The 12654-nt window shown below is 38.8% G+C and overlaps 6 protein-coding genes across 6 annotated transcripts; 4 read left to right on the top strand and 2 right to left on the bottom strand.

Moving 5' to 3' along the window:
• Window positions 1–89: 89 nt before the first annotated feature.
• On the top strand, window positions 90–1526 carry TM35_000101740 (uncharacterized protein; the record flags this gene model as incomplete). Its single annotated transcript, XM_029024665.1, has 1 exon — window positions 90–1526. The coding sequence occupies one exon, from the start codon at window positions 90–92 to the stop codon at window positions 1524–1526; it is 1437 nt and encodes a 478-aa protein (XP_028883972.1).
• An 866-nt stretch (window positions 1527–2392) lies between these two features.
• TM35_000101730 (uncharacterized protein) lies at window positions 2393–2911 on the top strand (the record flags this gene model as incomplete). The annotated part of the gene is made up of 1 exon (XM_029024664.1): window positions 2393–2911. One exon carries the CDS (start codon window positions 2393–2395, stop codon window positions 2909–2911), a length of 519 nt encoding a protein of 172 aa, XP_028883971.1.
• A 1306-nt stretch (window positions 2912–4217) lies between these two features.
• On the top strand, window positions 4218–5312 carry TM35_000101720 (uncharacterized protein; the record flags this gene model as incomplete). Its single annotated transcript, XM_029024663.1, has 1 exon — window positions 4218–5312. The coding sequence occupies one exon, from the start codon at window positions 4218–4220 to the stop codon at window positions 5310–5312; it is 1095 nt and encodes a 364-aa protein (XP_028883970.1).
• Window positions 5313–7089: 1777 nt separating this feature from the next.
• Window positions 7090–8700, top strand: TM35_000101710 (uncharacterized protein; the record flags this gene model as incomplete). Its single annotated transcript, XM_029024662.1, has 1 exon — window positions 7090–8700. One exon carries the CDS (start codon window positions 7090–7092, stop codon window positions 8698–8700), a length of 1611 nt encoding a protein of 536 aa, XP_028883969.1.
• Window positions 8701–9689: 989 nt separating this feature from the next.
• On the bottom strand, window positions 9690–10220 carry TM35_000101700 (uncharacterized protein; the record flags this gene model as incomplete). Its single annotated transcript, XM_029024661.1, has 1 exon — window positions 9690–10220. One exon carries the CDS (start codon window positions 10218–10220, stop codon window positions 9690–9692), a length of 531 nt encoding a protein of 176 aa, XP_028883968.1.
• A 560-nt stretch (window positions 10221–10780) lies between these two features.
• TM35_000101690 (uncharacterized protein) lies at window positions 10781–11188 on the bottom strand (the record flags this gene model as incomplete). The annotated part of the gene is made up of 1 exon (XM_029024660.1): window positions 10781–11188. One exon carries the CDS (start codon window positions 11186–11188, stop codon window positions 10781–10783), a length of 408 nt encoding a protein of 135 aa, XP_028883967.1.
• Window positions 11189–12654: the final 1466 nt, after the last annotated feature.

Below are 12654 nucleotides of genomic sequence, written 5' to 3'. Positions count from 1 at the left end.
TATTTATTTATTTACAGAGAAGGTGATTAATATCATCATCTGCTCCTGGTGTTGTTCCTTCTTTCTTTATTCTTGTTTTTCTTTACACCATGACACTCTCTCCACAGTGGTCTAACGCCGTTGTGGTCCGCTCAGAGGATGGAACGATCGTCCAAACACAACAGAAACGCCCGGCGGCAGGCACTTCGGCGTCTTCCTCTGCAGGTCCACGGCCCATCATTGTGCGGCCGCGGGATCCTCGTCTCTTTACAGCCGCAGCTGCAGCCTCAGCGGCTTCTCAGCAGAACAGCAATAGTGGCGATCCTGCGGGAATCTCCGGTAGCAGTCATAACAACAGTAGCGGAACACCATTCCTGGCATCCCTGTTGGTGGGGCGAGATGTAGTAGAGACGTTTTGGATTCCCGATCCAAAGCGAAATGAAATGGGATTGTTAGAGTCTATGCATCGCCGTACGGCGGCCAATCGCACACATGTACTGCTGCAAAGTCGACCATTACCGGAACTACAGTTTAACTTTTCCACTTGTACAGGTGATAATATTGATCTTTCCCATGAGGCATTCCGTCTCTCCAAGACATCAATGGCCATCTTGCAGATGGAACGTAATTTGTCTGATGGAGCTGAAGTTGTCATGCGGTTTGATGCCGATCCTCATGGGACGACAAGTGGAAGTAACAGCAGCAATCATAATCATAATAATAATAGTGGTAGTGTAAATCAAGCACGTTCTCGTCCAGGTGGTATTTCTGGTAAAGTCTTTAAAGATCAACTACGGAATGGTTTACGTTCTCTTCATGAGGAGGAATATTATCTGGTACGATATCGTGATTACAGTCAATGGGCAGTGCAGCAGTACAGTGAAATTGCAAAAAAAGATCATTTCTGGGGTAAAAAATATGTAGAACAGTGTTTTGCCGTTCACGTGGGAAAAGAACCTGGAGAACTCATTCCCATTACAGAGGCACAATTCCTCTTTGGTGTGGAACTTCTTCAGCGTTATTTACTGGAACAGGTAGGTATGAATACCCCTCAAAATATTAATTACACCTCTTTAAGCAAAGATCAATTTCGATCTCTTGGGGTTATTCTCGGTGATGGTATGCGGCCTGTTGGTGTGGAAGGCGAGGAATATCAACGCCAACGTCGTGAAGAAGAAGAAGAAGCGGAAAGAAGACGGGCCGCAAGTGCTAATGCCAATATCTATGTACCTCCCAGTATCTGGGATTGGACTCCAGGGGCTATAAAGAAACGTATTAATCATCAATTACAATCGCATTATCAGGCACTTGGACGTTTTGTGGTTCGAAGTACGGTGTTGGCTGTGGGTGTATATATAGTTTGGTCGTATGTGCGGCGGGCCCTTCCGCAGAGTCCCACTTCAGATCCACGACCTGTACAAAGAAACCGGCGAAGTAATAATTACTATCCAGAGGATACAGACGCATTTACGCCTAGTGGATTATTTCGTAGTGTTTTACTGGGTCCAAAGGAAGTTTTTGACTACCTTTTGGCTCCTGCTAAATAAAGTCAGTCTTTTTCTTTTCTTTTCGTTGTGTTGTGTTGTTGGCGTTTTTCTTTTTTTTGCGCGGGTGTCTCCCAATGTGCGTTTGTTCTTATTTCTGTATGAATGAGAGAGCGAGAGCGAGAGAAAGAGAAAATGTGAAGAGTAGAAGAGATAAGAAATGTAGGGATTTTATTATAGATGATGTTCTCTTCTCTCTTCAAAATTCTTTCATTGTTTATTATTATTATTATTATTATTATTATTATTATTATTATTATTATTATTATTATTATTATTTATTCTTCTTAATAGAAGAAGGAATCACGGCCTGTAGTGATGGAATATTGATACTCTGCTGTTTCACAGTCTTCTTTGATTTCATTATTTCGTAGATATGCTGGTATTGCCCTATTTCACCACACCTTATATATGTGATGAACGCGTAAATAATACTTGTACTCATATAATGACTATTTCTCCAGCAACGCAATAAGAAGAAGAAAAAAAAGAAAAGAAAACGAAAGAGTCATCCATAACAGAGAGCTTCACCCATACACTGGGTGACAAATGCAAATACGGAAGAGAAATAAGATAAACTCTCTCTCTCTTTCTCTCTAAAAATAGGGGTGTATATAAACCTCTCTCTCTCTCTCTATATATATATATATATATATATATATGCATGCATTCCCCATTTTTTCTATTCTTTTATTTTTTTCTTTCTTTCACACGTACACACAATTATATCCAGATTGCTTAGTAAACGTAGATTAGTCTTTCAACCAGACATATATATATATATATATATATATATATATACAAACACACAAACAGTCAAACACCTACCTAACCTACATACCTACTCATATTCCATCAATCCATCCATCATGTCTGCCACAGCTGCAGTGGAGCGGCCTGCGCCTTCTGTGTTGCCCCCTGCCTATCAATATGTCCCCGCTCATGTGATTCGCCGACAGCCCCGCGTAGATGTGGTGGAGTTGGATATTCCAAGTGTATACCAGTCAGAGGCCACAGAGCTCAGCACCGCCGTCTCCACCCCCCGCTCACTCGCCAAGATGCGGGAATCCCCAACAAAGGGAAGTACACACAAATCAAAGAAACGCTCCAGCTTTGAATCTAGAAAAATGGCAAGTTGGGTCACCACCACCACAAACACGACCGTCTTTCTCCCAACGGCACGAATACAGGTGCGATCCGTGCCGGAAATATTACCACCATCTCCCTCACCACAACCACAACCACAGCAGGAGTATTTGTATGGTGGAATGAGTAGTGATTCTCGTACGGATTCCATTCCTTTAATCACATCTGGAAGTGTAGGTGGGACGCAAACGCATAGGGCAGAAGGTAAAAAAGCCCGCGCTTCATCCTTTACACACTTTTAGAGTAGACGATATGATCTCTTTAACAATATTGATGACTGGTAAGGTGAACCGGGAGAGAGGAATGCAACAAGTGGAGAAATAAAAATTCTTTAAAAAAAAGAAAATAGCAAAACTGTAAGGATATAAATAAATAAATAAATAAGTAAATATAAATATGTGTGTGTGTTTTGCGTCTCTGTATATGACCATATTCTATAAACACTGCACGCTGCTGCCTGTAGGATAATGGGGAAAAGAAGATTCAGTTCTCTTCCTTATTGAACTTATTCTTGACTCACTCACTCACTCTTTCTCCTTATTGTAGTCATAATGAAGCAATCCCAAAGTGGGTAAAAAAAAAAAAAGAACTGACAGATATATATTAAATCTGTACCCGATTTAATTAAGTATAAATGTGAAGAATGATGACAAGAGCTGTGTGAACAAGATTTGTATGTATGTCTCTTTATAAGTGTTTGTAGTCGTGTGGACTTTTGCCACAACTGCGTTACTGTATTATTATTATTATTATTATTATTATTATTATTATTATTATTCATTAGCGAAAGAGAGAAAGAGAGGGAGGAAGCATTTTTCTTTGGTACTTCTTCTTTTTGTTTTGTTTTTTTCCGCATGGTAACACCTTTGTTTTCCATTTCTGCATTTCCTTTTTAGTGTACTTGTATCTTCCAGTGGTGGTTGGCGTATTTTGCCTATTAATGTGAGTAGACAGAGAACCATTTGATCTTTGTTACTGTGAACTGCTGTCAGTGTTGAGTGTGTTTCTTTTCTTTTTTATTTTTCGCCAATTCCATTCTACTGACTGCATACGTACATTACAAACGGCTTTTTGCATTTCATAGTGTAGATATTTTAATTTTTCTTTTTTTGCTCTTCTCACCACCGTTTGCGGTCTCTTTTTTGTTTTTTGTTTGTTTGTTTGTTTAAATTCTTTTTCTTTCCTTCTCATCTCTGTGTGTATGATTATGAACTCTATTTCATTTTTTTTTTTCTATTTCATTTTTTCCTGGTGGTTTTTTCCTTCATTTTTTTGTATAAGTGCGTAAAATAGAGAAAAGTGGCAGAAATAGTAATTACGCCAAATACATCAACGGAAATAAATAGACTCGCAAGTAAAGGTCTACAATAAAAAAAAAGTCCATACAGAAAGCCGAAGAGGAAAAAAAATAAAAAAAAAAAGAAAGAAAGTCAAAAAAAAAAATAAAAAAAAAGGAATTAAAGGCAAAATAAATAAATAAATAAATAAATAATAATAACGACGATAAAACAATAACACCGCGAAGGATCTCAAAAATCTACCAGAGGAATGGCTTCGGTACAGCAAAGTCTGGGCGGATCTCCCAGCAATATCTCCACCTTATCCCAACACTCTAAACGACAACGATATCATCATCATCCTCAACAAAATCATCATAATCAACATAATCAACAAGAACAACCGGAACCGGAACCAGGGAAAATTTACCATCTACACAGAGTACCGCGAGTGGATGTGGTGGAGATGCAAATTCCTGTGGTGAGTGCAAACTTCCCACCCACTCGTGGAGAAATTAGTACCAAAGAGTCGGGTCTGTTGCCAACCTTGGAACGCGGTACAATACCGGGAGTCTCATTTGATGATTGCAATCTCTCAACAGTGGGAAGTGCCAGCATCGCATCTACACATCGTCGTATGAAAAAGTACACAACAACTACCATCACAACCACCACAATCACAAAAATTATACTTCCACATATGAGTCAGGTACTTCCATCCGATGGTAATAACCGATTGCCTCCAGAGAAGATATTAATGTGTATTGAGGGTCAGGGAAGTGGGAATGTTCCCAACTTAAACAATAGTGATAATGTTGGAGGCTCTCAACTCCAAAACGGTGATGGACATATCTATTCACGTAATTCTGAGCAACAACAACAGTTGGAATGGGGCGGTGAAACTATGCCTGCTTCTAATGAGACTCCGTTGAGAGCAAATCGTCATCAGGGCCAGAATCTATCGAATCCAAACAACAGCAGTACTCAAGAAAGCTCCGATTCACCAAACAGCCACGATGGCGGTGCCTTACCATCAGGGCAGTTGGTCCCACGCGCAGAGCCATTACTTCCGCAATTGCAGGTGCAGCAACCTTGGGTATTTAACCATCAGACCGTTAGCAAAACGACCTCCGTATCTCGTCAGCCACCTTCCCTCTCCTCAGTTCCGAGAAATGAGAAACAGGGTACATCATCTAATGGTAGAGAAGTATATGGGGATTCCCAGAACACGGGTACCCCACCTCATTCACAATATCTTCTCAACAATCCTGCTCCAGGTGGTAATGAGAAGATGGGTGAAAACGAGCAGCAGCCATGGATTCTAAATGAAGAAAAAACCCAGACGGAGTGGCATATTACAGATTAGTCTTTTTTTTTTTTACTTATCTATGGTATATATATATATATATATACTCTATTCATCGTTTCTTTTTGTACGATTATCTTCTGTATGGTATTTTCTTTTCCTCTACCCTTGCTCTTCATCTTTACTTCAAAGAGAAAGAAGTTAAAGAAGAAAAAAAGGGCTAAAATCAAAAAAAAATAAAGAAATAAAAAAAAAAAAAAGAAAGCATGAGAAAGAAGAAAAAAGGAAAACCGATTAACTGTATTTTGACAGGATAATCTGATTGAATTTGGGAATGGATTGTATAGGGACTAAAGGAGGGGAGGGGGGACCAAGAACGGCAAAAAAAAAAAAGAAAAATGACAGTTTCATCGTCTGTCTTTTCCTTCCCATTGTTGTTTTTTTTTTTTTTTCATGTCCTATTATTTATTTTTGACAGTTTTTATTTTCTGTTTTCATTGTTGATATCAGGTAGGGGAATGGGTGCGGGGTTTTTTTTTTTTGCATTTTCCGACGAGGTAAAGCACAACAACAACAAAAAAGAAAGTGTTTTTTTTTGTTTGTATATATATCTCTCTCTACCGGTGCCCCTTCTTCTTAGGAGAGTTAAAGCAAAAGGTGGAAATATGTTTTCTTGTTGCTCTTTAGCATCTGTATAAAAAAAAAAAAAAGAAAAAAAGCGATTTCCACCACTCCCCCCACCCCCTTCCCATTCTCTCTGTTTCTCTATTTGTTTATCTCGTACATACTCTCTCTTTTTTGTATTGTCATTGCAATATATTACACTAGGTGTACGCTATCTACTTCTTTCTTCACGTTTTTTTTCTTTTTTTTTTGTGTGTGTACCTCTGTTTTTATCTGTTTGCTGTTTCCTTCAGAGAGAACCATGCATTCTGTTGAGTTAATTTGTTAGTTTGGCTGTATTTATATATATGTGTATGTGTATGTGTGTATGTATGAATTTTCTTCTTAAAGGAAAAAAAAAAAGAAAAAATGTTTCCTCCTTCTTTTCCGTCGTTCTTTGGTGAATTCCAAATCATATATATATGAACTCTGTAGGACGAGATATAATCTTTTTGTGAGAGTTCATTATAAACAGAGTGTATAGTGACCACTACACGGGATGGACGGAAAAAAAAAAAGAAAAAAGAAGAAGCAACAAAAAGAATGAAAGAAAATAGGTACTCTTATTCACCTACCAAATGCATACGTTCTGTGCGTTTTATTATTATTATTATTATTATTATTATTATTATTATTATTATTATTATTATTTTCCTTCTTTCTTTTTGAATGCGGAAGGCAGGACCTATTTGTGGGTGGGGTGCATTGCTCCTTTCCTTTTGTATATATTTCTTTCATACTCCCCCTATTAGTGGTAGAGATGTGTAGTTAAAAGTTGAAATGCATAATGGTTGTATTCTAGAAAAAAAAAAAAAAAAACTGACAGCATTTGCTGAATTGTTTTGTTGTTGTTGTTGTTTCTTCGCGTGTTTTTTTTTTTTTTTCTTTTGTCTGAGATACATCTTCTTTCTCTCATTTTTCTTGTTTTGTTTTTCTTTCTACTATTGATATTCTAGACACATAGGTAAAAGTAAGATAAAGGAAAGAAAAAAAAACTCTTTTCCTCTCTCTCTCTCTCTCTCTCTTTTTTATTCTTATTTAATTAAATATAATCATCATCCTGACGTGCTTATTTATTTTTTTTTGTTTTTTTTTCTTATCAAAACACATTTGGGGTGCTCTATTAATAGAAATTAAAGAAAAGTGATTTGAAAGGGGGGAGGGAAACACATAAATGATCACCACTGGTATTATTGTTGCTATTGTTGTGGTTGTGGTTCTCTTTGTTGTGACTGTATGTATTGCAGGGTTTTGTTTCTACAGGAAAAAAATCCTTGCTAAAAGAAGTCAAAGAAGAAGTGTAAACTCAGATTTTCCTACTAATGTTAATGATGACCATAAGAAGGATACTAAATCCCAAGATGGTTCCAATAATCTACAAAAACAAACAAAACCACCCTATTTCCCTAATAATACGGACTCCAGTAGTTCAAGCAGTGGTCTTAGTGGTTTTACTTCAACTGATTCTTCTGATGTTTCTACTAATGCTGAGAATGATAAATCAAAGTCACTTTTAAAGTTATGGTCAGAGGTATTATCTACAACAACTTTTGGACCCCTTGTGGAGTCTCTCGAAGGAAGTAGTTCCTCAAGTTCTTTATCTGCTCCCCATGTAAAGACAGAGAAAGTAATATATGAACGGGAAGAGAGAAAAGAATCACTGGGTGAAACAGAATCCCTTTATTCTTTGGTGGAAACATCAAGAAGAAGGGATAGAGCTTTTTCAAGGAACAAAGAATATACGGCGGAATATCGCAAAGGTGACAAAACACGGGATTTACATCCTTCTGTGTTTGATGATGTTTCATATTCACAAAGACAGCTTGTTTTCTTCGATATTCCGTCGGGATCTGACAATTTGGATGGGTTCACCTTAGGTGAAACCCAAAGTACTGCAGATGGAGAGGGAGATAGATTTGGTATTGAGAGGGAACTCACATTGTCAAATTCCCCTTCAGACTTGCTGTTCACACCTGTTGTATTATTGGTAAAGGATGGTAGTATTGGTGGTAATGATGAAAAATATGAAAAGGAAGAAAAAGAAAAAGAAGAAGAAGGCACCTCAGTGGATATTTGGCAATATGGTGACTCAGTAAACGAAATGAACGAACAAGGGTATTCTTCTCGTTATGATTTATCTATGAAAGGTTCCTCTTCTTTGATGGAAAAAAAGACCACATTGTCTTTTGATACTCCAATGGTGGGAATTTTTCTGTTGGGTAAATCCTATATGAGAGAGAAGGAAAAAGCAAGAAGAAACACTACTGTTAATAAACATTTCTTCCATAATCTACAAGGAGCGGCGCAAGCACCTTATGGAGGTGTATCGCCTAATGGACCCTTCTTGGGTAAAGATGATCCTAACATGGATTCTTTCCCAGTAATCATAAGTACAAAAAAGAATGAAGATTCTTTTAATGTTTTTTATGATTCAACAACAAGTTTTTCCGATTGTTTGATATGGAAATCCCCCAATTCTGCAGATAAGCAAGATGGGAATTGGCTTTCTAAACTTCCAAGTGAGAAAAAAAATTCTTCCAATTCACTATGGTCCTTCAGTGATATGTTATCAAATAGCAGGAGAATTAATAGGTGGGTGAGGATGGAAAATTACTACAATCAGGGTTGTGCAGATATCATACCTTCATCACCTCGTGAAAGACTGAGTATTGAGGATGGAGTCTCGCAGGAAGGTTCCATAACATCCGATCCTTACATGCTATATTTTTGTTGGTATGATCCATTTGATGTTAAAGGCGAAAGGGATCCTCGAAGAGAACCTTAAAAATAAAATAAAAAGGAGAGACAGGGGTTAGTAAACTAGGGCAATTATTTCTCTGAAATGGACCATCTCTCGAATCTGATAATACAACGCTTTCTGATGAGGAGGTTTTACACCGAATCCCAATCCAAAAGAACCTTAGAAAGGAATTGGGCTGCGTAAGGGAAGAATAAAGTAGGGAAAGGGGGTAGGGCCTGAGTTGATTACATACCCCTTGAAGTGATCATTTTTTTTTTAATGACTTATAACGACTTTTTTTTTATTCCACCCTTTCTTTAAAAAAAAAAGAAAAATTATTATTTTTTTTTTTTCTGATAGTACAAAAACTCTATCATTATTTACTGACATAGTAACTTTTCCCTGCGGGTGATTTTTTATTTTTTTATTTATTTACATCTTCTTACCCCCCATGTTGTGGTTAGAAACGTTTCTTCACCCTACTAACATTTCAATGTAAGGTCAGTTTGAAGGTACGCTTTCGTTTGTTTTTCATTCTTTGTTTTTTTTTTTTTTTTTGATTCCATTCAAAAGAAGTATGTATTTTACATTCTTTTTTTTGGACCATTTACTTATCTCTCATTTATTTGTATTTGTGTTTCTCTTTAAGGTCATCTCCCACTTTACCCTTCCAAAAGGCGGAAAATGGGGCGACCCTTTGACAAGGTAAACGGGAAGAAGGTCTTTATTGATTTTTTTATTTTATTTTATTTTTTTTTCCTGTACTTCCGGCGTTTTGTTTTTCTGTTTTTATTTTTATATTTATTTTTTTCTTATGGTCGCATCGGCGGATTCCCTCTGGAGGCTTATGGGGTTGCAATTGATTGGTTCTTTTCGAAGTTCAGAAAAAAGGGGTTGGAGCGACAAAAAAAAAATTGTATGCTTGTAAACTGATTTCCCTATGTTTTTTTTTTTTTTTGTTTTCCTTTGCTGGGATTTCAAATTAGGCATCAAAAGAAAAGTAATTGTAAAGGTTTTTTTTTTTTTTTTTTTTTTTAGAAAGGGTGGCGCCGGCAGGTCTGTAAACATCGAATGCGGGAAGGGGGTGGGGGGTCTGGACCGGCGCCGCGGGGCCCCTCCGCTCGGATGGAGGGGAAGAAGGGCCCCCAAATTGGGGGAAAGCGAAGGCCGGCACGGTATTTTTCCCCACGATGCCCGGAGGGAATGGGGGGAAAAACGAAAGGAGGACGCCGGCAACGACACAACGGCGGGCGCCGAAAAAAAAAAAAAAAAATCCGTTCCCATGAAAAAAAAATGGAAAAATTCCAAAAAACATCCGTGACAGGACTCGAACCTGCAACCCTCTGATCCGTAGTCAGATGCTCTTCCATTGAGCCACACGGACCCAATCCACTACCTAGGAAAATAAATTTAAGGTTAATGCACATTTTTAGAACAGAGTAGAAAAGGGCAAAACCCGACAACGAGCCTCGAGCATTGCGCACGAAGACTGGTTGCCGGGTTTCATCCTTTTTTTTCCTCATCCTCACTCTTTTTTTTCTCTCAAGTTCAAAGTCCCTGAGCATGATATTTCAGGCCTCAAGGTTCAGCGCCTCGGGAAGTAAAGTGCCCCTCGAGCCCCGCCGAAGCGAAGCACGCCGCCCATGCATTTCCCCCCATTTGAAGAGGGAATTTAAGCGTTTGTGTTGGCGCCGTTTTGTTTTTGGTGTGCCCCGAAAATTCTTCTTCCCACTTTCGCCAAAAGAGGAAAAAAAGGGGAGAAACAACATTCTATTGCCGCAAACAATTCGCTCCCCACATTCTCAAATACATCCTCATATATTTCCCTGATAGTTTTTCGCCGCGCAAATAAAAAGAACTGGCGAAATGGAAGTGCGCTGGGGGGCCCTTTTAACCCGCAATCCCGTCAAGGCGGCGGCGGGGATTGGGTTGAATTGGCCTTCAAAAACCTCCATTTTTACACTGTTAGAATGAAAAAAAAATAATTTTACGAAACATTTGATTCCATTACAAAAACATTTGCATAATAACTTAAGACCCTTGACGATTCTTCTCTCAAGCTGTCAAAAAGAAAAAAAAACACCTCATACTAAAAGAAAATACTGTTTTCTAAACAATCCTTTCCTCATGCTGACGTCTTGGCATCGTTAAAAAAGACTACAAGCTGTGCATCCTCTGTGTCGTCTTGTGCCGCCACTTCATTTCCTTCTTCTTCCTCTTCCTCTTGAATTTGTCGCTTTCGGTGGTAGCAACAGTAAATGGGTATGCCAATGGCAGCGGCAATAGGTATCACAGAAAAGGAAAAAAGTAGAGCAGCAGGTAAAGTATTGCCATGGTAGGACGCAATAAGAAGACCAGCACCATACGTGATCATCACCGCGGCGCAAACGACGAGGACCGCGTCTGTCAGCACAAGTCCCGAGAGAAAGACCCACTTAGGCGCCCTCTGGCGGAAGCAGCAACATAGCCATAGAGTGAGTATGGTAGCAACAAGTGCCACCACTCCGAAGACCACAAGAAGGACTCCCTGCATTTGACCCTTTCTTATTACAGGATCCTCGCCTTCAGAAGTGATGCATAGTGGCAGTATGCCTAAGACCAGCAACGCATCGCCACCTCGGAGAATAAGAACACCCACCCAGTGCGACCAAAACGTTGCGACAGATGGTAGATAACGCCATTTTTTTTTTTTTTCCTTTACTTGCAGAATACTCTCCTCGTAGACCAAACTCAAGAGAAAAAAAAAGACGCAAGAGAACGAAATGAGGACAGGAAATCAAACATACTTCCCACACCACCCACTGCAGCCGAGAAGGGTACACACCAGCACACGGACTAGCATTTTTCCCCTCCCACTCCACTTTGTTCTTCCACACTTCCCTCAGTCACTGGACATGATGTTTCGGGCCTCGGGGCCCAAGGTGGCCCCTCAAACCCCACCCGAAATCAAGCATGCCGATCATGCCAACCCATGCATGTACTCCCATTTGAAGAGGGAAGAAAAGTGTTTGTGTTGGCGCTGTTTTGTTTTTGGTGTGCCCCGAAAATTCTTCTTCCCACTTTCGCCAAAAGAGGAAAAAAAGGGAGAAACAACATTCTATTGCCGCAAACAATTCGCTCCCCACATTCTCAAATACATCCTCATATATTTCCCTGATAGTTTTTCACCAAATAAATAACAGAACTGACAAAATGGAAGTACTGCGAAGCCCTTTTAACCCACCGATCAAGGGGATGTAGGCCCTCAAAAACCTCCATTTCCACACTGTCAGAATGAAAAAAAATAAATTTACCAAATAATTAACGTCAGTACAAAAATAGTTTTACACAATAACACTGAGCTTGACCATTCTTTTCGCAAGCTGCAAAGAATAGTCTAAGCCTTACTTTCACATTAAAATAGAAGAAGGACAGAAAAGGAATAATAATATTTTACTGTCAAAAACCTTGTATTCCCCGCATTCTCAAATACATCCCCACATATTTCCTTGATAGTTTTTTACCAAATAAATAAAAAGAACTGAAAACATGAAAGTATGCTGAGAGGCCGTTTTAACCCGCAATCCCGCCGTGCCGGTATAGGTTTAAGTTGGGTGGGGAGAGGGGCCTTCAAAAACTCAACTCTGTCGACTGTCAGAAATGAAAAAATAAATAATTTTACGAATCATTTAATCTCAGTACAAAAATAGTTTTGCACAACAACACTGGGCTTGACCATTCTTTTCGCAAGCTGCAAAGAATAGTCTAAGCCTTACTTTCACATCAAAAAAGAAGAGGGACAGAAAAGGGAATAATAATATTTTACTGTCAAAACCTTGTATTCACTGTTTGCAAAAACACATTACGATATTTTTTCCCGACGGTTTTTCTCTACAAAAAAAAAGAACTGACGAAATGGAAATGTGCTGATAGGCCATTTTAGACCACCCACCGATCAAGGCGGTGTAGACCTTCAAAAACCTCCATTTCCACACTGTCAGAATGAAAAGAAATAAATTT

Source organism: Trypanosoma theileri (assembly GCF_002087225.1).
Source record: "Trypanosoma theileri isolate Edinburgh chromosome Unknown TM35_Tth_10_V1, whole genome shotgun sequence".
In the NCBI taxonomy this organism is placed as follows: domain Eukaryota; phylum Euglenozoa; class Kinetoplastea; order Trypanosomatida; family Trypanosomatidae; genus Trypanosoma; species Trypanosoma theileri.
The sequence above is the reverse complement of the archived record's forward strand: the minus strand, read 5'-3'. Positions and strand labels throughout refer to the sequence as shown.